Source organism: Diceros bicornis, chromosome X (assembly GCF_020826845.1).
Source record: "Diceros bicornis minor isolate mBicDic1 chromosome X, mDicBic1.mat.cur, whole genome shotgun sequence".
Classification (NCBI taxonomy): Eukaryota; Metazoa; Chordata; class Mammalia; order Perissodactyla; family Rhinocerotidae; genus Diceros; species Diceros bicornis.
Genome location: NC_080781.1, coordinates 111013290 through 111037117, shown reverse-complemented (window position 1 = coordinate 111037117; position 23828 = coordinate 111013290). Strand labels below are relative to the sequence as shown.

Here is a 23828-nt window from a genome sequence, read left to right as displayed (position 1 = left end):
AAAATGTGTTACTTACTGTGCCTTGTCAAAAATTTTTGGAAGCCACTATTTTAGGCACACATGACTGCTCCAAACAAACCTTGCTTAAAAGTGAGGAAAGCAGAGTGTTTAGATCAGAGAGTGTGTGGAAGATTATAAACAGACATGAGACTAAAATAGTTAAGACTGAGCCTTGAATGCCATGCTGCAAGTGTGGTGGTTGGGGAGATAGAAAGAGTTTTATTGGGTAAGGCAAGTATTTAAGTTTTTTGAATACTTAATATATTCATCTGGTTCAGAGCCCAAAAAGTATTACAGAGCATGTAGTGAAAAGTTTCACTTCCACCTCATCCTCCAGTCCCCCAAGCTAGTTCCCCTCTCCACAAACGTTATTAGTTTTGGGGGTATCTTTCCAGAGATGTTTTATGTATGTAAAAACACAACTGTATGTTTTTATTCATTTTCTCTTTTTTACATTAATAGTAGTAGACCATGCACCACACCACACTGTTCAATCCTTTGTATTTTTTTATACTTATTATGGGATTTCTCCAGAACAGTACATGAAGAGTTTGATGGGAGGTTGTCGAGGAAGGGAAATTACTAGATCTGGTCTATATGTTAAGAAGCAGTCAAGGCTAAATTAGAAAAGCAGAGTGTTCTCTTCCAACTTGACCTTCAAAACTCGGCTTGGATGATCCTGTCTTGCCTGCTTTTCTTGCCTCTAGTGTCCTAAACCACCCTTCAGCTAAACACAGGTGAGGCTGTGTGCGTATAAAGCCCGGCTTAATTCTCTATTTCTCACTATTCCCACTAGCTCTTTTTTTTTTTTTTGGTGAGGAAGATCAGCCCTGAGCTAACATCCATGCTAATCCTCCTCTTTTTGCTGAGGAAGACCGGTTCTGAGCTAATATCTATTGCCAATCCTCCTCCTTTTTTTCCCCGAAGCCCCAGTAGATAGTTGTATGTCATAGTTGCACATCCTTCTAGTTGCTGTATGTGGGACGCGGCCTCAGCATGGCAGGAGAAGTGGTGCATTGGTGCGCGCCCGGGATCTGAACCCGGGCCATCAGTAGCGGAGCGCGTGCACTTAACCGCTAAGCCACGCGGCCGGCCCTCTTACTAGCTCTTTATCCATTTCCCTCTGGGTCTTTGGGACTCCAGCTCTTTATCTCACTCACCTCTATGCTTATCCCAATCATAGCACCTAGCACAGGGTATTGTAATTATGTTTTCTGGCCAGTTTTTTCCTTACACTATAAGCCCCTTCTTTGTACAGGACACATTGCTAGTTGTAGATACATTGGTTTTTTGAATATTTACTATATTCACCTGGTTCAAAGCCCAACAAGTATTAAAGAACATACAGATACATGAGCACATGGTCTCTCTGTCTTTAAGGAAAGATGGGGGACAAGATGTACACATAAAAAGATGTGGTATTGACTCAGTGACAAGTCAGTGTGGTATGATTGGTGATAGTGCCAGGTGAGTCACTGGTAGCTGAGGCAGTTAAGGAAAGCTTACTGGAAGAAGTGGGACCTAGCTGAGTGGGAAGGGAATATGGTATCTTGTATGAGAAAATAAGTAGCTGCATTGAGAACTACTGTATGGGAGAAAGGAACACAGCAGAAGGGAATGGAGTAAGTACTGGAAGTGGAAAATGTGGAGAAGATGAAATACAAAAGCAGAATCTAGGCAGCGAAATGAGAAATGCTGAGAAAATGAGTCACTCAAAAGGACCACCGAGATACAATGAGAAGACTACTGAAGGAGGAAGGGGGAGAATCCATAGAGAACCAACGTGAACAGAGAGGCACATGAAATAAATATAAACACACCCTCCAGGCATTTGTGGCCTAACCCAAGGCCCCATGGAAGGTGGCCAGTGGAGACTCGGCCTTCTTATTTCTCTGAAGCTGCTGGATCTAATTGGCTTACTGTTTCCTGGTGAGGTGTGGTGCCTTACCTCTAGTGGTATAAGTGATTTTCTTTAAGCTTTCTTTTCATTTGCTTATTTATTTACTGGACATGCATACTGGGAATATGACTTGCAACTACACATTTGTAAAATTCCACTCCAACCAAGAGAACTTGGATGCTCCCTTAGAATCAGTTTTAATTGAATTTTTGCCTTCTGTTGTGGTGAGAAAGGAATCCCGATGTTATACTTAAGTCATTACTATTTGGAATAGTAGCTTGTATCAGAGTTCATCCTAAGAGTTTTACCAGGCCTGTTGTTTTAAATTTGAAAGTCTTTTGATACGCATAACAAAAACTCACTGAAATATGAAGTTTGTCCTTTTGGGATCTGAGTATAAAAGAAGACCAATTCAACTATTAGAATGAAGTAAAAATACAGTCATTTCTTTTGTAATTATTGTTTATTCAGTTGTACAAGTTTTAAAACGTGAATATTTAAATATTCTTAAACTGAAATGTTGGATAAAAATACTTAGTGTTTAATTATATCATACTCATTATAATCCTGTTACCAATAATTTCTGCACTGTTCTGTGCAGGAAAACCAAAGAAAGTATAAATACATTTTAATTTAGTGGTAATTGGACCGCCCAACCCATCTGATAAACAATTGGTGAGATTATTTTTTTAAACTCAGAATGGAATTCTGCTTATTAAAACAACATTTTTAAGAGCAAGACAGCATTTATATGTAGCAGTTTTAAATTGGATGTCTTCACAGGGGAGAACTTGGCTTGAACCCCTCCATCCTTTACCTGTACAGCCATAATAAAAATATTAATTTTTTTTGGTACAGTACATTGGTTAAGAAAAAGTTCACTACCTACATTGATATTTTGTTGTTTTACCTTGTTTTTTAAATGGATGAATAACTTATTAATAAGCTGACATGGTAGAAATATCAAAATAATAAGAATTTTATGTAAATCATTGAAACCCCCCCCTTTTTCTCCTTAAGTATGTGTTTAATCTTGCAGGCTGTAGAAAACCTCTGTTCTTACAAGATTTCTGCAAACTTGTACAAACAGCTGAGACAGATTTGTGAAGATCACATCAAAGCACAAATTCATCAGTTCAGAGAATATCCTTTTAAAAACAAAAACTCTTGTATTTTCATCTTCTCCTCCCTCCCTATCCCTCACTATTTAACCCAGCTTGAAATGGAATGCCTGTGTTTTGTAGGTTTGTTATTTTTGTTCATTTTGCTTCTAGAGAAAGAAGAAACAAATTTTTGACTTTTCAGCTTTAATTAGGGTCCAAATCTACATTGTGGTGTTAGTGTGAATAAGATGTCCTTATGTCTTTACCCTTTTTGTCCTAATGAATTTCCGTTTGAGAAAAGATAATCTTCTAAGGGAAATCATAAACTGAAGACACAATGCTCAATTATGTCTAAGACTTGTTTTTAAAGGTATTTTTTAGTGAGAGCTAAATTTTTTTTTTACGGTTTAAAACATAGCATTTTGTTCTGTGATTAAGTGCTATTTAGTTTCATTTAGTATGTAGAGTATTCCATATTTAAGGCAAACGTACTCTTACATCGCATGTATTGCTTGTACTAAGCGCTTTAAAATTTCCTTAACATATGTCTCATGGATTCATTGGATAGTGTTCTTTTTCTAAAGAAGATCGATAGATGCTGGCAAAACCATTGCAGACAAATGGTAAGCTGGAAAAAGTATTATATTTCAGCTAAATATTGTAGTTAAAAAATAAATTTCTTTAAATACAGGACTATTAGTTTTAAAAGCTTTGCAATAGGTGGACTGCCTCTATATCTGCTCTTGTTCTGAATTGGAAACTAATTTTGGTTGAGTTTTCTATTTTAAAACTGCAAGTTATGGGTAAACCAGCATTTTAGAATGACTTGCACCTTAGGATCATTTTAATTTTTGTCACACGTAACCAAAAAGTATTTATCTCATTAAAAAAGTTTCATTTTGTCTGTCTTGATGGATATGTCCCGCCCACTGTTTGATTACCTATGAAGGTGCCTGATGGTCCTGTATTTTAGCTTATTCAGATCACAAGCTTTTCCTTTTTCTGTAATCTGGTATAAAATAATACCAGATATTCTGCAAATTAAAAATCTTAAAATCCGTCCCTCCCCACCCAAAACCCCACACGTACACTTAAGGTAGCTTCACCCTGAACACTGTTACTGAGGAAGAATGGTATGCATGTCCCCTTGATTGCCTGTTTTTATTTTCAGTTACTTGTTAAGTTGCCAAGGAGTAATAGGACCTTTTTAAGTGTCCCTTTTCTGGAAACTACAGCAAGGATTAAGACAATAGTATAGGTTAGTAAACATGGTATGGGTGCGTTCTCAGGTAAATATGTTTATCTATATGTTTGATCCTAGTAGTCTAGTATGTATATGAGCAAACCCTGAAATTTTATTCTTATTTTATCAAGAACAAGTATTTCAGCTTCACAAAGTATAAAAATTGTTTAATTTATTTTTTTTTCATTGGCAGATCATGATCAGGAGCATTTTTTTGTTTCTGGATAGAACTTATGTTCTTCAGAATTCAATGCTACCATCTATATGGTAAGGATGCCAGAAAAAAAATTATGAAAAGATTTGTTAGAAATCATAGTCAAATCTTAATTACACTAATGGAAGAGAGTAAGTGATACTGTGAATATTCTTCTAAAAACTCACATTTGGCTTCTAGACTTGTATTTATAGCAATTTTACCTTCTTAATTCTGTTTTGCCTATGCTAATATTGGAGATAACTAACATTCCCTGAGCATATAATAATTTATGAAGATTTTTTGTTAGTCAGGAGGATTAAAGTTTGCTCTGGACTAGCTGAGTGTACATCATTTTGTTGCTGATCAAGAGTTCCCTCGTTATCTTTTAACATTATTACGGAAAATTCCATGTACACACAAAAATAGAATAGTATAATAAGCTCTTTCCCCACCATGTGCCTAGCATCTACCTACAGCGGTTGTCAGGGAGTTTACTGATTTTTGAGTACTGAAGCCAGGTGACAAATGACCAGTTACGCACTTCTTTACCAGTACAGTGAAGACCATTTTATATCTTTGAACTACTTTTGTCTCTTGATTTGTCCAAGGAAGAAATCCACCAAAGGAAATAATACAACAAAACTTGGAAGACAGGAATTTAACTTCAGTTCTCATTAAAGACAAAATGAGTTTCCTGTGTACTTTAATCTAATAATACCATTTAGAATTAAATGTGTGGATTTTATCCTTTAACAATTGCTGCTTCAAAGCCTGGAGCCCTAATTAGCATGTGGTGAGCAATTAAGCAAGCCTCTCCAGAAGTGGTATTGTTGTCAATTATTTTAGATTATATATTTTCTTTTATTTTAGGGACATGGGACTGGAGTTGTTTAGGGCTCATATTATAAGTGACCAGAAAGTCCAGAATAAGACAATTGATGGCATTCTTCTCTTGATTGAGAGAGAAAGGAATGGTGAAGCTATTGACAGAAGTTTACTCCGAAGCCTTTTAAGCATGCTCTCTGATTTGCAAGTAAGTTAACTACTCACTTACTACAGAGCTGCCTGCTATCCCTAGTTTGATGTTTAAAAATCATAGTGCTGTTCACATAGAGGACGTTCAGTAAATACTTAGTGAAAAAATGAACTCCTTTATTTTGTTTCCCCCTCCCAGATTTATCAGGATTCTTTTGAACAACGATTTTTGGAAGAAACTAACCGGCTCTATGCAGCCGAAGGCCAAAAATTAATGCAGGAAAGAGAGGTATTTAAAGATCATGATTAATAAATTCACTGTCTCACAATAGACCTTACTTTATAGAACATAAACTGCCCTTTACATTTATCTTCCCAGCATTGTGGTGCTTTTCTTTCACTTAGGTGCTCCTTTCTTTTCTCTCTTCTTAAAGGCCAGAATTCTGGATCATATACTCTACCTATAATTTTACATATGATTCAACCCTGTCACATTTGACAGGGCTGCTCCCAGGATCTTTTGGACTTGACATTTTCTGAATGATTTATGGGGAGAAAAACAATAATATAAAAAACTATCTTTGTAGGTTCCTGAATATCTTCATCATGTTAACAAACGTCTAGAAGAAGAAGCAGACAGACTTATTACTTACTTAGATCAGACCACCCAGTAAGTATTACATGTTCAGCCTAATAGCCTTAACCTGTGTTGTTGAATCACTTAAGGCACTTTAGGCATCCCCAAACATGTTAGTTACTATTTTCAGTTGTGACTTGAGATTTAAGAATTGTTTTCATAATGCAAACTTCAAGTTGTTATTTTCCCAAGTTAAATAGATTTAACCAAGGATTTGATTATTGGTTGTGTGTATGTGTTTAGGACATAATTAAAAAATAGTGTTAGAAGCTGATGTGATCTTTGAAATCTTCAGGCCGATTGAAATTCAGTGGGTGTTTATCAGAGAAACTGTGCTTCCCTAAGTATTACCAACCAAGGAGTTCCTGTAAGCAGCATAGATAACTTCTTTACCTTCCTAATAAAAGCAGAGAAACTTGGAAAAAGCCAACCACAGCATGACCATGGAAATACTTATTTCACGATGTAGATCAAATTCTGAAATATGCAGTGTTTTCCTTTTTCTAGGCCTAAAGTAGAGTAACTCTGAGCACCAATAAATTTATATGTAGAATAGGAATATTGAAATTAATACAAATGAGGTATTTGACTTTTCCCCCCCAGGAGAGGCTTTTTAAATTTTCAGCAAAGTCAAATGTCAGTCATTCTAAACTTTTTTTCCTTGTAGGAAGTCATTAATTGCTACTGTAGAAAAACAACTTCTAGGTGAACACTTAACAGCAATTCTTCAAAAAGGTAATTGGCAATTTATAAATAAGAAATTACTTTTAAATGGTAGCAGCAAACAAGTAGAGCGAATTTTTAAAGATTTCCCTTTTAAAAAACTTAATAGCATGTGACTGCATTTCTGAGGATGGATACGATCCCTTTTCCCTGTTTATTACAGTAAACTTTCAGGAGGTGCCGCTTTTCCTTAGCTTAAAGATACAGGCACTGAGATGAGAGGGGTCCACTAACACCAGTAAAGAAACAGTAGGAATTTGGGAATTCTTGACTTAATTTGTAAGACTACAGTAAGGAAAGGCATTCCTTTTCACACAGATGTTTTTGTTCATAGCATATGAAACCAGGTACTTCTACTAATCCTAAGTGATCTTTGGAGTATACCCTGAATTTTACTTTGACAATGCCACAAATAGGCCAGAGTCTTATCTTTCTCTCCAGCCATCTTTTCTTTTGTATGAAATGGATATATTTTAGAACTTTAATGCAGTTACACCATTATTTCATTCTAAAAATCAAATATGTTAGAACCTCATTTAAACTTGGCCTATTAATGTATGGTTTTTTTATATACCACAGGCCATATCCAATACTTTGATATATAGCTATGTACACTAATTAAAGCCAGATATAATATGGCTACTGCATATATGAGGTATTTATAATGTGTATTTGTGTAAAGCAGTTTTTGTAAATTGGTTTATACATCTGATCTACACACATGCTAAGTGGCACAAACTGTTACACAATTATTTTTATTTAGACTAAAGTTCCCTATATTTAGTTTTCACTTGGAAAGGTGATTGTCTATTTGGGTTTAATTCAAAGCAAATCTCTATATTAAACTTCACAGACTAGTCATAGTTCAGACCAGTATCACAATAATAATTTAAGTTAATTTGCATTAAAATATCTGACATTTTTGTTGACCATTTTTTAACATCAAAATGTTTGAAATTCAGGTTTAAATAACCTCCTTGATGAAAACCGAATTCAAGATTTATCTCTCCTGTATCAGCTCTTCAGTAGAGTTCGAGGTGGTGTTCAGGTTCTATTGCAACAGTGGATCGAATACATTAAGGTATTAACAATTAACCTGCCATTTAACCTGCTATTTTTTTTCTCTAATAGCTTATAGTCTATATACTCAGAGTACATATCAGCAAGCATTTCTTACTTGTTACATGCAATATTTTTTTAAGTAATGAGAGTTTTGAGGGCAACCAACCTGAGAATGATAGCTGTGTGGAAAATCAGCAATAAAACAGTTACCTTCTTGATGTCTGACATGATTTCTAGCTCCAATACTTATAGCAGTGAATGTGGAAAAAGAAGGAGGACGTTTTTGAGATCCAAAATTCCTTTCATTTCTTCAATCTTACACTGAAGCCAGATTGCCATTTAAAAAAAATTCAGAGCTGACTTCTTTAAAAGTAGGGAGAAGAGCGTAGAGACTTACAATAATACCCCATTATGATATTGTATACCCAACGGTCATTTTTTATTTTATGATTATAGATGAATGGTATCCGTCTAGATGTTTTATCACTTTACTTTTTGTTTTTCTGACTTCAGAAACAGCTTTATTTTAATTTTTTGAGATTTTAAAATAGATGTACCTACTTAAAATATGATTTTGGGATTGTTTTCATTGTAGATAATTCAGTTCTAGTAAAAAATGGTAATTTTTGTTTTTTAGGCATTTGGCAGCACTATTGTAATTAATCCTGAAAAAGATAAAACTATGGTTCAAGAATTGCTGGATTTTAAAGATAAGGTTGACCATATAATTGATATCTGTTTTCTGAAGAATGAAAAATTTATCAACGCCATGAAAGAAGCATTTGAAACCTTCATTAACAAAAGACCAAACAAACCTGCTGAACTTATAGGTATTTTTCCAGTCCTTTTTTCTGGTTATTTTATGTTCTTTTATTCAAAAAACTTCAGTTAACCTGAAGTTTTGACAGGGTTGTTTGTATATTAACACCTTATTTATTTGATGTTGCTTAGCTGATAGTTTCTAAGAACCTGGATATAAGGAAAAAGTCCTTCAAGCTAAGAACATCTCAAAGCCCACATGTCAAGAATGATATTTTCTTTGTAAGACAGTACATTGGACCCTATTTACTTTTATTTATAATAAGCTTGTTATCTGTTTTCCAAGCCTACAGCAATTTAGAGGCGGGGCAGGGGGCTATTTCCAGAGGCCCACACTTAGGGCTACAAGACATGATAGCTCGAAATTACAGTTGCCAGTGAAAAAGGAAAAACGTCCAGGACGAAAATAAACTTAATAATCTGGGCCCATTTGGTGTAAGGGTATGGTATACTGCAGTGCATCTCAGGTTTTCTCACCTAAGTACCCCTTAATGTCAGAGGAGGAAGTACCCTGAGAAGGTCTAGGGTCCTCTGCCAAAAGGATGAAATTTCGTTGGTTTATTACTTATCCTTAAAATTTTTGCAGTATTTTGCCTTCTACTCTGTAACGTATCTGGTTTGTTTTAATACAAAAGTGTTTAAGGCTACTTACCGTCCGTGTAAAAGGGACACTCCAGAAGATGTGCCATGTCTTTCAATGGCTTTGATGATCCCAGCACAGGGCTATGTACACCACCCTCTCCTGCGTACCCATACTCCATTTTAATAAGCATCAGTATAGTGGAAAGTACATTAGATCTTATGCCAGAAGACTTGGGTTTGAGTTCAGGCTCTGTTCTTTATTAGCTCTGTTACATTGAATAAGTAACTTGATCTCCTTGACTTTGGAGACTTTAAAAAATGCATGTATACCTCTGAAGCATTGAAAAACTCAGTATATCATACTCCTGTTTGGGTGTGTATAGTGCCCAGTACCTCATGAATACCCACTATCACTAAACAACAAACATTTCCCCCATTTTAGCTAAGTATGTAGATTCGAAGCTCCGCGCAGGCAACAAAGAAGCAACAGATGAAGAACTTGAAAAAATGTTAGATAAAATTATGATCATATTTAGATTTATCTATGGTAAGTGTTTATTTTTGATTTAATATTTTTCTTTTAAAACAAAGCACTCAACAGAGAAACTAGCAAATATAATCAACCTGGAGGGAGTATTTATTTGGGACTTAGAGATTTAAAATTCTATTATATTTCTTGCATTTAATTCATTGGAGTACTTGAGGAATGTTACTTAATTGCTTTGTGCTTTGACTTTTCCACTATTAAGAGCCTTGATTTTTGCTACTTGTTTTAATCTCTAGAGTATTGACGCTAAAGCTACCAGTCAACTAAAGCTTTTCTAAAGAAAAGTTAATGCAGTCTTAATTCTTTACAGCAAATAACTTTTGAAATGTCTGGCACAGAAATCTACCACTAATGTTTCTTGCATTTAACAAACTTGGATAAAATGTATAAGTTTAAATAACTTGGAGTAATGGTGTGATTTATTAGGCACTTTGAAGCAGTTCTGTCAGAACTTTTTATTGAAAAATTACGAGTTGTGTTTTATTTAACATAGGTAAGGATGTTTTTGAGGCCTTCTATAAGAAAGATTTAGCCAAGCGCCTGTTAGTTGGGAAGAGTGCATCTGTAGATGCTGAAAAATCAATGCTGTCCAAACTTAAACATGGTATGTTTGTCATTCTTTCTGTTCCTTTTCTTCTTTGATTTCTGAAGGAAAGAGTTAGCTTAATTTTTACTTTTTTCAGTTGATTGCCTCTTTCATCAATCATTGTTTGTTTGTATGATGAAAATGGAAATTAAGTAAGCTCAGGAGGTTTCCAATCTATTGTACATATCCAGAGCTGTTGCGTTTTTTTAAAAAATAAACCATTGTTCTTGTTTTAATTATTTGTATAAAAATTTCCCATTTATCTTATGCCTAAATAGTAGATAAGGTTACTACAGGATTAAAGAGTTTCATTCTGAATTAGTGGGGCATACACTTTGGGGTAAGGATTTCTTTATTCTTATGAATAGTTACAGATCATATTTCATGCTAAAGTAAGTTTTGCATTTCATGTTTTCAATTTTAAATTCTTTGTTTTTACCACTTTAAAATATTATGAATGTGTAAACATCTTTAATAGAATGTGGAGCTGCTTTCACCAGCAAACTTGAAGGAATGTTTAAAGACATGGAACTTTCTAAAGACATCATGATTCAGTTCAAACAGGTAAAAGTGAGTTAAACTCTTACTTAATTCCTCAAACTTAAATATATTTAGTTATCTCCTTGCTGTGGTTGTACTGAAGAGGATAAATAGAAACATGTATTTGATGTACATACTTCATAGCAACTTAGATGGTATTCACAGTAGAGAGAAAAATCCCCAATGAAATGTAAGTATATTTGACCTACTTCAGAATTTATTCTCAATATACACCCAAGATAACACAAAAATAGAAATAAAATGTATTGAACTGAAGTCAGGACAAGAAAAGCTGTAGCTGGATAGTGAGAACAGGGCTTTCTCCAGCATCTAATCACTGTTGGCGATTTGCATGTTCAAAGCTGGCAATGGGGAGGGAGGGGAGGTGATAGAGTGGTTGTATAAGGCCTTTGAGGACATTGGGAGTGAAAAGCTAGAACCACAGCTTTGCAGATGTTGGTAGAAGGTGATTTTGAAATATTTAAGAGCATAGGTAATAGTGATAGCAAATTAGATTTTCCTCTCCTAGGGTTTTAGTAATGACTTCTTTACCGCTGTGTTGCTACAGTGGGAAATGAGAGTGGAAGACTCAAGAGAAAGATCAGAGTCAGTAGGATCATGGGTCCTATAGTAGCTACAGAATAGAGTTTTTCTGCTTTGCCCTTTCCCCTTCTTCTTCCTTCCCCACTTCAGGTCACCCCCTGCAAACAGGCAGTGGAGCAAGTGAAAAACCGGAGACTTGGGCTGGCTGGTGGGGTGAGGAATGGGGGTTGCTGCAAGGTGTTCCAATCCACATAGGGGTCTCCAAAGGTGGGGACTGTAGGTGGTGTGGGGGAAAGAATGGAGAAGAGATCCTATAATAGCCCAGCCATATGTGAGAAATTGTTTAAGTTGATAATGCCTCTAATGAGGTCACGTGATCCTTGTATGCCATTATACCAAAATGTTAACCAATGCACTTTTCTAGTGCATTTAATATAGGCTTCATTTATAGTCCTTTTAATAGTTGCCTTTTATTTTAAAGATGGTCAGTATTTGCATGTAATTTTATCATGGGGAACTTCTTTAATGGGTCATTATTATGACATGAAATGTATGCACTTTTACTTTTAAGATCTCAGTGTGTCTTTTGATCTTATTGTAGTATATGCAGAACCAGAATGTACCTGGGAATATTGAATTAACTGTGAATATCCTGACGATGGGTTATTGGCCAACATACGTGCCTATGGAAGTCCATTTACCACCAGAGGTAAGAGTTGCTGTTTAGGACTTCGAGTTATAAGCATAGAAATGCATGACACTTCTATTTTACTTGTCATCGAAAAATAGATAGTTTTTAAAAGTTTGTGTCAATAAGCACACCAGCACCATGCCAACTGTTTTAATATTTTACTCTTCTATTTATATTACTCTCGAATTTATATCATTAGAGCGTAGCTAATGATGCCAAGTTTCTGGGTTCAGGGCCAATTTCCCTGACTCCTTCTTTCAGTTCCCCAGATTGTACCCATCACTCTGCCCAGCTCTCAAAAATTCTTGCCCATATGTCACCTGGGGGTTGGATTGCTGAGTGATGGGTGCTTGAGTAAATCCATCCTAACTCCTGGGGAAAAGTCTAACTCAGGACTGAAGCTTAGAAAACGGGTTAAGGGGGCCGGCCCGGTGGCGTAGTGGTTAAGTTTGGACACTCTGCTTCAGCGGCTCAGGGTTTGCAGGTTCGGATCCTGGGCATGGACCTATGCACCGCTTATCAAAGCCATGCTATGGCGGCGTCCCATATAAAGTAGAGGAAGATGGGCACGGATGTTAGCCCATGGCCAATCTTCCTCAGCAAAAAAAAAAGGAGGATTGGCAATAGATGTTAGCTCAAGGCTAATCTTCCTCAAAAAAAAAAAAAAAAAGAAAAGGGGTTAAGGCCTAGAGAGAGAGATATTGAGTATCCTCCATGGAGATGATCATGAAAGCCCAGGAAGTAGATCTCTCTCCTTAAGGAGAATGTAGGGGCTGGCCCGGTGGTGCAAGCCGTTAAGTGCACACGCTCTGCTGCAGCGGCCTGGGGTTCGCTGGTTCGGATCCCGGGCACACACCGACGCACCTCTTGTCAAGCCATGCTGTGGCGGCGTCCCATATAAAGTGGAGAAAGATGGGCATGGATGTTAGCCCAGGGCCAGTCTTCCTCAGCAAAAAGAGAAGGATTGGCAGATGTTAGCTCAGGGCCGGTCTTCCTCACAAAAAAAAAAAAAAGGAGAATGTAAAAATAGGAAGAAAATGGCTGAGGCAGAACTTTGGAAAAGGCTCACATTTGGCACGTGGTAGCAAGAGGAGCCTGTGAAGGAAACCAGTGAAGAAGCACCAGTGAGAATAAGGAAGCAGCATGGTGCAGAGGCACAAAAGCCACTGGAGGTGAATGTTTCAAAAGGGAGAATGATTAAATGTTGCAGAGAGATCAAAGAGTGTAAAGACTGGTAAATGCCATTAGATTTGGTAGTTGGGAGATCATTACCTTACATCAAAGTGGTCGGTGCACCTACTGGGTATAGTCTGAAAATTTCCAGAAATTATTACACATGAGGTGTAAAATAAACAAGATAAAGAGTAGTGAACGTGATATTGGATACAGAACTTAAATGAAACTTTATTTTATTTACTGTAGATGGTAAAACTTCAGGAAATTTTCAAGACATTTTACCTAGGCAAACATAGTGGCAGGAAACTTCAGTGGCAGTCGACTCTAGGACACTGTGTACTAAAGGCAGAATTTAAAGAGGTAAGTGGATATTCCCAAAACTTAGTTTTCACCTTCATCTTTGTTATTGAGGTCATCCTTCTTAACTTGAAGGTTTAGGCTACTTTATAAATTTATCTTAAATATCTGCGTAGCACAGTGATAACTTGTCACAGCTTTGTGTACATTATAAGAATGTGGTCTTTTCCACAGTTGATTGGTCCTGCTGCAAAACCAAAACCAGCAACCCTTTTCTCCTATCCTTTCCCCACCTGTGGATGCAGAATTCACACTGCTGCTTTTTGATAGGAAACTTCTTGTTGCTGGGAGCTAGAGAATGGAGTGAGCGTTAAGGGGAACAGTTCCCATACCTAATTTCAAAAATTTCCCGCAGCTTTTCATAACTAATCTGAATCAAACAAGTCAGAAATACGTTTGAAATGGCGATTTCTTGCTGCTCGTGATAAATATCTGTAATGACACATAAGGCTGAGTTATTAATTTTCATTACTTTGTTGTTCTGTTTTAATTATAAGGCTTAAAAAAAAGACCTGTAGAAAGGTCACCCAGTCCTTCCTCTTATTTTAGGTAGGAGCACACCTAAATCCTACACTGAACATACTGGCTTTTCTGGATGTTAATCCATGTTTCTAAATCCGCTAATTGAAAAATGCTTTTCCTGTAAGAGATTAGTTATTTGATTAATTTTTCATGTGTTTTAAAAAAAAATGATGGCTAAATACTGCTGTTTCTCCAACAGGGTAAAAAAGAACTCCAGGTCTCTCTCTTTCAAACACTGGTGCTGCTAATGTTTAATGAGGGAGAGGAGTTCAGTTTAGAAGAGATCAAGCAGGCTACCGGAATAGGTTGGTGTTGAATCAGTTGATTAGCAAGCATTATTCAGTGTCCACTACGTGCACTCCACTAGTTAAGAGCTCTGGGGGGATACAAAGGAATAATCCCTCTCCTCAACACACGTAATATAACCATGGGGAAAGGGGGAAATGACACTGGAAATAATTTCACAACCAATAAGTACCGATCTGTGGTGCTGACTAGGAGTGTGTTAGGAGTTCAGTGAAGCAAGAGATTACTGTGGACTGGCACAGTTGGGAAAGCCTTCATGAAGGAGGTGGGACTTGAGCTGGGCCTTCAAGTTTTAGTTAGGGAGAAGGCATATGCTGCAAAGGGAAATACTGTGAGAAAAGGCTTGGAGATAGGAATGAGCACAGTGTGGGCAGGAGTCATGAAGAGTTTAACTGCAGCATAGAGTACAGTCGTGCGTCACTTAACAATGGGGATGCGTTCTGAGAAATGTGTCCTTAGGCAATTTTGTCGTTGTGCGAATATCATAGAGTGTACTTACACAAGCCTAGATGGTATAGCCTACTACACACCCAGGCCATGTGGTACTAATCTTATGGGACCTCTGTCGTATATGCGCTCCATTGTTGACTGAAACATTGTTATGTGGCGCGGGACTGTCGTGAGATACAAAGTTAGATAGATAAAATGGGTAGAGCCTGATCATGGAAAGCCTTATGAATCTAGCAGATAAAACCTACATTATAGGGTCTCAAGTGTGTAACATAATGAAAGTGACTTATTTGGACATCTCATCTGGAATCAATAGACAATATGGCAGCTTAGAGGATGAAGAGATTCCAGTCCAGAAGCTAGTGGGGTAATTCAGGCATAAAGTGATGAGGGGCTTAGACTAGAATGAGGCCAATGAGAATGGAGAAGAGACATCTCTAAGGAAGCAACTACTAGGTATGTGGAGGATGAAGGAGAAGGAAGAGTTAAAAGATGATTCCAAGGTTTCTCACCAGATTAGGTTGGTAGCTTCACAGGTAACAATGGGAAAGAGCACAGTTTTATGGGGAAGATGATGAATAAAATTTTGGACATAACCGGAGTTGGTGATAATAAAACAGCTAGGTGGAGGTGTCCTTTAAATGTGGGACTGGAAAGAAGTGAGATGTCATTTCTGAAGATTTCGTAGTTATCCACATAGAATGATAATTGAAGCCTTTAGAGGATGACCAGGAAAAAAGCCATTGTATAGGACAAAGAGGAAGTTGTTGATGACCTTGGGGGGAAAAGGAAGCAATTTTAATAGAGGGATGGATGGAAGCTAGATTGAGGCTGAATGCAGCTGTTCATGTTGATCTAGTAACAAATAACTAAGCGAGCGTTTCTTCTTCAGAGGATGGAGAATTACGGAGAACACTGCAGTCGTTGGCCTGTGGCAAAGCTAGAGTTCTGGCGAAAAATCCAAAGGGCAAAGATATCGAAGATGGTGACAAATTCATTTGTAATGATGATTTCAAACACAAACTTTTCAGGATAAAGATCAATCAAATTCAGATGAAAGAAACGGTATTTCTTTTGCATTCTCCTCATCCTAATGCACTGGAATTATGTGTGTTCATAATAGAAAATTTTATGCTTATAATACTAACATTAACATTTTTTGTACCCATATGTAGCTGAGTATATTTCATTATTTGATTTTTAAGTTTTTTTGGAGGGAGGTACACACAGTTGGGCCTGATACTCAACATAGTTTTATATCCTGCTTTTTCTGTTTAACATTAAATCTTTAGAATTTTTCCGTGGCATTAAATTTTTTCATAAAATGACAGGTGGCCACACAATATTCTTTTTCATGACTATTATAATTTATTCAACCAACATCCACCATTGGGCAATTAAATTCATAACTTTTTAGTATTGTAAATAAAACTGCAAGAAACATCTTTGTACCTAAATCTTAATCTCTTTTGAGCTTTCCTTTATGATGTTTTCATGGAAGTAGATTTTTTGGGTAAAAGAATGTGAACATTTTAAGAGTCTTAATATGTAATGCCATATTGTGTTCCAGAAAGGCTGCACCGATTTACACTGTCTAGCAGCATGAGTGCCTCTCTTAATGATGCCCTCGCTAGCGCTAAAGATGATATATTTTTTAAATCTTTGCCAACTTGCTTGGTGAAAAATCTGAATAATTTAGTATTTCTTTGATTAAAAGTGAATATTTTGTTTGTTTTTGCCATTTGAATTTGTAAGAGACTTTTACTAAGAGAACCATCAACTGCAGCATTTGAAACCAGTTGGTTTCCATTCAGTAAGGTTTAATGCAGTACTTGAGGAAATGTTTTAATGTGGGGCAGAGGTCAGTATCTCAAACAAGTTCCTGTCTTATTCACCTTCACATCAAAGATGTGATAATCCCTTAGAAGATTATTGTGTCCTTTTAAAACATTCATGCTGTATCAGAAACTGACTACAGAAAGCCCAAACTGTAGTTTTAATTAGGTGCTAAAGATGAACATCTTTTCTTTAGCATTAAAATTGTTAAACTGACTCCTAAACACCTAAATTGCTGTTAGTCTTGAATGAATATAAGCACTACTTGTGCGTTTCTGATTTGCATATTATAAAATAAAAATTAATTTTTAAAAAATGTTGGACTCTACTTAGCTTAGCTAGTTATCAGTACCATGCTTTGAGTCACGGGTCAGAGTCAGTCACTGTCACAGATAAGCTAATGTCATATGGAAATCTTGTCAGTCACCCCTTGTGACACATTTAGAAGATTTTGAGGACAGAGTAAAAGAAAATGATAAATTCTGCATTAGCCACATCTACTTCTAGAAAAGCAACTGAAAGATGGTATTTTTCTCTTAACTAATATTGGCATTACTTCATTGGTGCAGGGCAATATAATTAGGACAGAAAGGAGTTATGTGTGTAGGGTTTTTTTCTGTCATTGTCGGTATTTATAAGATTCCTTTGGATAATTCAGTATATTTAAAGCATTAACAGTGTGTCATATACACAAAATGTACAGTTTGTGTAAGTAATCAAGTTTCACTTCAGGTACAATTCCTAAGTTTAAAACTTTTTTGTTAGGTTGAGGAACAAGCAAGCACTACAGAAAGAGTATTTCAAGACAGACAGTATCAAATTGATGCTGCAATTGTTCGAATTATGAAGATGAGAAAGACACTTAGCCACAATCTCCTTGTTTCAGAAGTGTACAACCAGTTGAAATTTCCAGTAAAGGTGGGTACTTCTGTATTTTCATATTGAGCTTGTTACATATAAAAGAGAATATGTTAGATTTGCAGATACGAATCTTACAAACATAGATTAAAGCCTCAAGATCATTTGGAGGGACAAAAGTTTTAATTTCTCATGCTCATATATATGATTCCAAAAAAACCTTTGTTGGCATGTGTGGGCAGCTGTGACAAAAGGGGAAAACAATTTATAAAAGCCCTTATACTTGAAAGTTTAGCTGCTGAATGAGTCTTTGAAATTTTCAAGATCGTTTACTATATTTCTTTTGAGCTGCTTTTTTTTTTCCTCCTTGAAATACATTGGTATTTGACAGATTTGGTTATTTTAAATGAAGTTAAATCACCTGTTAGCTTATATAAGTGTCCATTAAAAACTATACAGATAACTAACCATCATTAGGGATCTTTTTGAAAAGTTTAGCGATAATTCTGGCAAACTAAAATTGATCATTAAATGGACACATTCCAATGTAAATGCCCAATAATAAAGAGGCTTAGACAGTGTGGTGTTGTACTGGACTGTTGAACAAGGTTTAGAAGATTCCGAAATCCTTATGATGATAAACTATTAAATGAGTTTGGATAGACTCTTGGCTGTTAGGGTTCTCATGAGCTTTGGGCTTAGGCAAATCACTTCACCTTGTTGAGCTTGTTTCCTTGTTTGTAAAATGGGCTTCATAATAGTACTTACCTCATAAGATTATTGTGAGGCTTAAATGAGATAATGTAGGTGAAAAATTTAACACTGGGCCTGGCACATAGTAAGTGCTCACTAGCTGTTAATTCTGATAAAGTCGTCTTTCTGTCCTCTCCAAACATGATACTGCCTTGTCATTACCACACTCTTAACCCTCATGCTCTGCCTAGTAACCATTTCACTTCCAGCCAGAGAGATCACCGAGGCTAGGCAAGTTAGAGGATAACTATAATAAATATTGTGCTGATATTCTAGGTCTCTCACCATAATTAAGAGAAAGTCATTTTGATTTTCAGACCTTGGAATTACTGGGTAAAATTACTGGCTGAAATTTTGGCTGCCCTATCAGACTATTTTCCCTCTACCCCTCTTGATTAAGTGGCTATTTTACGTAATCTGGAAAACTGTCTATTAGCAAGCAAGATTATAGTCTTTTTATAGGCTAAATACAAAAGACAGTGGAATTTTGTCATCTAAGAGCTAAGAATGCAATCATGAGGACAAGCTATAACCTTTCTCGATGATTTTTAAACCACAAGTAGGATTTAGAAATCCAAATCGTTTATAGTACGTAACAGTTAATTCTTACGTTAAAGCTGAAATACTAAGATCTGAATTATGAGATGATACTTCACTTATCAAACCATTTGTTGTAGTATTCTTGTAAATAGTGATTTCACTAGTAAATTTTTTATTTAATTTATAAAAATGCAACCTAACTTTGAAAACTATCTTTAGCCCATAGTAAAGGTCTACTTATCTTCTCAAACTGTTTTGGCAAAACTAAATAGCGTTCTGTTTCCCTAAATTATAATGTGTTCCTCATGTGAAATTAGGATAAGTTAGTCTTTTGTATTTAGCTGTGCAGAGAATAGCTGGTTCTTAGAAGACCTTGTTTTTTTAATTTTTTTTTTGAGGAAGATTGGCCCTGAGCTAACATTTGTTGCCAGTCTTCCTCCTTTTTTCCTTTTCCCCAAAGCCCCAGTAGGTACTTATATGTCATAGTTGTACACCCTTCTAGCTGCTCTATGTGGGACACCACCTCAGGATGGCTTGATGAGCGGTGCGTAGGTCTGAGTGCAGGATCAGAACCGGCGAACCCTGGGCCGCAAAGCAGATCGTGTGAACTTAACTGCTATACCACTGGGCCAGCACCCCTAGAAGACCTTTTTAAAATAGAAAAATAATAGAAAGTATCGTATAGCAATACGGCAAGGTGTGACAGTATATGTGTAATATAAAAACATTTCTTAACCTGGTTTATTTTCATTACTTTTATCTTTAAAAATTTAAGATTTAAAAAAATAAAAATTAAAAAAATTAAGGAGAACACATTAAATCAGTGAGCCAAAACTGTTCTTTTTTTTTGATGGGGTGTTGGTAAATGGGCTTGAGCCAATGGTTATGAGCTTTGAACTGAAAATTTGCCTTCTCTTACAGCCTGCTGACCTTAAGAAGAGAATAGAATCGTTAATTGACCGGGACTACATGGAAAGAGATAAAGAAAATCCCAACCAGTACAACTACATTGCGTAAAATGTTGGCCTTGGAGCATTGATGTAATAAGCAGTAGCCAGTGGATAAACTAACCTGTTGATCCTCTATTGTCTGACTTCTTTTATACTACCGATGACCAAATGAAGCAGTGTAATGGAAATAGTTGAGTGGACTTTTCCAGTGGTTAACATGCCCATTTAAAGAGTAATACTTACCTTTAAGAAGAATGTTGTTGAACTCTTTGCATGTTATTTAGTATGATGTGCAGAAAACTCTTAAGAAAGTACCTGGTCTTCATGATTCCTCGTTGGAACTGGGGAAGAGGTCCCTATGGCTATTAAAAAAGGAGGGGGGATTCTTATACACCATTAATTATGAAGCAAAAGGTTTATTTGCTTAAAATGTCATTTAAAGATACTTAAACTGCATGCAAACTTTATTTACTGTACAGAGTTCTGGATGTATTTATCAAATAGAAAAACCACCCTGGACTTGGTTGTTCACTTGTTTTGTGATTTCCCTTGAAAAGAAAAATAAGTTGTGATAGCTATTGATATTTTACTAAGTAATGTTCTGTTACACTGAAAGGGATCTTTTAAAAAAACTTATTTGGAAACAAGTTTTCAAGTAGAGGGACAGTTGCTTACATAATCTCTTATATATACACATCCTAAAATTTTCCATTTATGACTCTGGGATGTGTATATGGCTTAGCCCTGAGTTTACCGTGCTGATTAACAGGTACTTATAAAAATAGCTGAAATAGAAAATTGCTGATCAGTTGTACTAGAAGAACATGGTAGGAGAGAAAAATCCAACTTTCTTCATATTAAAAATGAATACAATACGAACATCGCAAAAGAGACCAAAACCGACGTTTTGTAAATTTTTACAGGAACAAAAGTTCATCAATTAGTTTTCAACTTCCTTTAATGTTGTTTGCACAGTTTTGTCTTTAACTTGGACCAATTGTAGATTGTTACAGGCGTCCTAGGATTTAGCATTCCTATTTTCTCTACCAAAGTTTATTTTGGAAGCACCCCAACTCTTTTTGTTGGTGAATGAGCCTTTCCTGTTGAGATGTAAAAGTCCTTCCTGGTTTTCCCCACACACCCCCTAGCTGGGAATTTTGAATTCTGTTTCATGCTGATCTCATTCCTTTCAAAATTGCTTGAAGACAAGAGTTCTCATAGCCACTGGACACCTGCTTTTTAGGGGAGTGTCCTAGAATTGTTCATACATAGAAAATAGCAAAAGTTTTTTTCTTCAAATTGATAATGTGAGTAAAAGGATTCTCTTTACCATCACTGGTTTTTTAGTTTTGTGTGGCTTTTTGTTTTTTGAGGGTTTTTTTTGCTTCCTTGTTTGTTTTTCTTTGAAGCTCTGAAGGGAATTGATCTAGGAGGAGAAGCAGAAAATTTTGTTTTGATTTTGTTAAAAATAAGAACAGCTTTAAGGTTTATTTTTTTCCCCAAAGCCCCAGTAGATAGTTGTATGTCACAGTTGCACATCCTTCTAGTTGCTGTATGTGGGATGCGGCTTCAGCATGGCCGGAGAAGCAGTGTGTCGGTGCGCGCCGGGCATCTGAAGCTGGGCCGCCAGCAGCAGAGCGCGCGCACCTAACCGCCAAGCCATGGGGCCAGCAGAACAGCTTTAATACTTTTTGCAACAGTATATTTCTTTGACTATTTGGAGCCATTAGAAAGAATACTTAAGTCCTAACCGTCAGCTGAGGAGACTTTGGCTCTTGTGTCTGCTGTCAGTTGTTTTCTTGAATTCTCAAAGACCTGTGACCAGTTATTAAAACAAGTTGCCTGTTTCTCTCTTAATTGCATCAACTTGCACACTGTTGTTTAACAATATGTGGTATTTAGAATGCCTTCCTAATTCTTTTTGAGCAGCCGTTGCCTATATTTTCTCAACTCCTCCCTGGTTTCCTTACATGAGCTCATCTGACAAGAAAATGCAGCTATCGTTTGCTGTCTCTCTGTACTGGACCATTGACTTCAATGTTCTAACTCATCCCTGATGGTCTCTGAGATACGTAGACTGTTCTATAAGGCTTGATAGTTACACTCAAGGAATTTTTAGGTAGAATCGGTCCTGTTATGAGGAGACTCTTGGTGTTACCTTTGTTATCTTGAAAGCTGGTCCCTTCCCTGAGGCTCTTAATTTTTTGAAAACTTGATGCTGTTTCAGCTGAAGAATTGGCAAGACTATTAAAAGAAGTTGAGGGGAGCTGTTTAAGAAATTGACAAGTCATTGCAAACAACATTGGATAATTGTGATTTTTAGTTCTTGTTCTGTATCAGTTGAATTTTTGTGCTCTTTTCCCTGTGTACGTGGTGGTTCTATTTTTCTCCAATAAAACTTTTATTTAAAAAAAGTTTGTGGAGAAGATCTTTAAAATTCAAATATTTTAAGAAAGTTAAACCATAGAACTTAAAATCTTCCTAATTTCTTTTAATGAATTCACATTTGTCAGTTTTGATATTTTTTAAATTTCTCTTTTTATTTTTGTGGTGGTGTGGTGATAATGCTATAGGAATGTGGAGAAGGGTATGGTAAAGGATGAGTAAAATTCCCAGGAATCCTCAAGGTGGGTATTTATTCTTAAATGTCATATTTTAGAAAAATCAAGTACAAGTATAAACATTGTTTCATTCAAATCCTCAAAGTCAAATAGTTTCATAAAGTCACTATGAAACTAGTCCAGATTTAAGTTGAGGGGAGAATGAAAGATTAAATATACTCTTGTTTTAGTCATGGCACTTGATCTGCCTTTTCTGTTAATATGAATTCTGGGCCATATACTCTCACAGTAAGATGCTCCTCAAGAACCTTACCAAAGCAGAGATCAAGAAGATTTTTTGAACCCAGTTCCTGAGTCTGTTGAACGGTCTTAACATGATGTTTAGCCATACTCTTGAAATTCTTATCTTACACGTATGTGTACAGTTCAGGAAATCAGTTTATTCTGTTAGACATCTGTGTCTCAAGATTTTCAGAAGTTGGTTTTTTAATCTTAGTATCCATAGATCTTTTTTATATTAGCTGTTTTTTGTTTGTTTTAATGACCATGCTGTTTAATGCTGTGAATGACAGGAGTGTTATAAACATGTTCTGTTCTCTCATCTACATAAAATTGCCAAACCAAATTGTTCATTAAAAAGAAAAGAGCAGTACTAGTAGGAATTTGCATAATTATGCTTTATATGGTATCCTTGCTAATGCTTCATTAATCAAGAATTTTCAGTTTCCAACAAAAAATTTGCTTTACATTTGAATAGTGAAGAGATTTGTTCACCTGAAAACACTTGGTTCAAATTTAATGCTTTGTTCAATTTTTTTCCTTTTTCCTTGCTATTAAAGAGTATTTCTTTTTTTGAACAGGCACATAATATACTTCTGTAATTAATCATCCTTAGAATTTATGTCTAGCATAGTAAAAAAAAATCTAACCTTTCTTTTGTAGAACCTTTTATGTTTGATGTAGAATATAAGAATGTGCTACAGAGACACATGGGAACTTAATAGTTTTGCAAGCTATAAAAACAGATCTTCCTCATATCCTCAAATTCTTATAATAAAGTCTTTAATTATAAGAATTTAATTATAATTAATTATAATTTTAATTATAAGACTACTTCTTTAATTAAAAATTTTTATTGTAAAATACACATAACATAAAATTTATCATTTTAACCATTTTAAAGTGTACAATTGAGTGACATTTAGTACATTTACTGTTTTGTGCAACCATCACCATTCTTTAGTTCCAGAACATTTTCATCATCCCAAAAGGAAACCCTGTACTCATTAAGCAGTCATGCCCCATTCCCCTCCACGCAGCCCCTGGAAAACACTAATCTGCTGTCTCTCTCTGGATTTGGCTAGTCTGGATA

At 35.9% G+C, this 23828-nt stretch overlaps 1 protein-coding gene across 1 annotated transcript in view; it reads left to right on the top strand.

The window, feature by feature from the left end:
- Positions 1 to 22310, top strand: part of CUL4B (cullin 4B) — a 31433-nt gene extending 9123 nt beyond the window's left edge. The window contains exons 4-21 of the mRNA XM_058536631.1: positions 2940 to 3043; positions 3557 to 3626; positions 4440 to 4513; positions 5313 to 5475; positions 5617 to 5706; positions 6005 to 6087; positions 6722 to 6789; positions 7740 to 7858; positions 8477 to 8669; positions 9683 to 9787; positions 10281 to 10391; positions 10852 to 10937; positions 12058 to 12165; positions 13570 to 13683; positions 14402 to 14507; positions 15851 to 16023; positions 17560 to 17712; positions 19867 to 22310. Coding sequence (XP_058392614.1) covers positions 2940 to 3043; positions 3557 to 3626; positions 4440 to 4513; positions 5313 to 5475; positions 5617 to 5706; positions 6005 to 6087; positions 6722 to 6789; positions 7740 to 7858; positions 8477 to 8669; positions 9683 to 9787; positions 10281 to 10391; positions 10852 to 10937; positions 12058 to 12165; positions 13570 to 13683; positions 14402 to 14507; positions 15851 to 16023; positions 17560 to 17712; positions 19867 to 19962 — 2016 coding nt within the window. The 3' untranslated portion in view covers positions 19963 to 22310. The remainder of the gene's footprint in view (positions 1 to 2939; positions 3044 to 3556; positions 3627 to 4439; positions 4514 to 5312; positions 5476 to 5616; positions 5707 to 6004; positions 6088 to 6721; positions 6790 to 7739; positions 7859 to 8476; positions 8670 to 9682; positions 9788 to 10280; positions 10392 to 10851; positions 10938 to 12057; positions 12166 to 13569; positions 13684 to 14401; positions 14508 to 15850; positions 16024 to 17559; positions 17713 to 19866) is intronic.
- The last annotated feature ends 1518 nt before the right edge of the window (positions 22311 to 23828 follow it).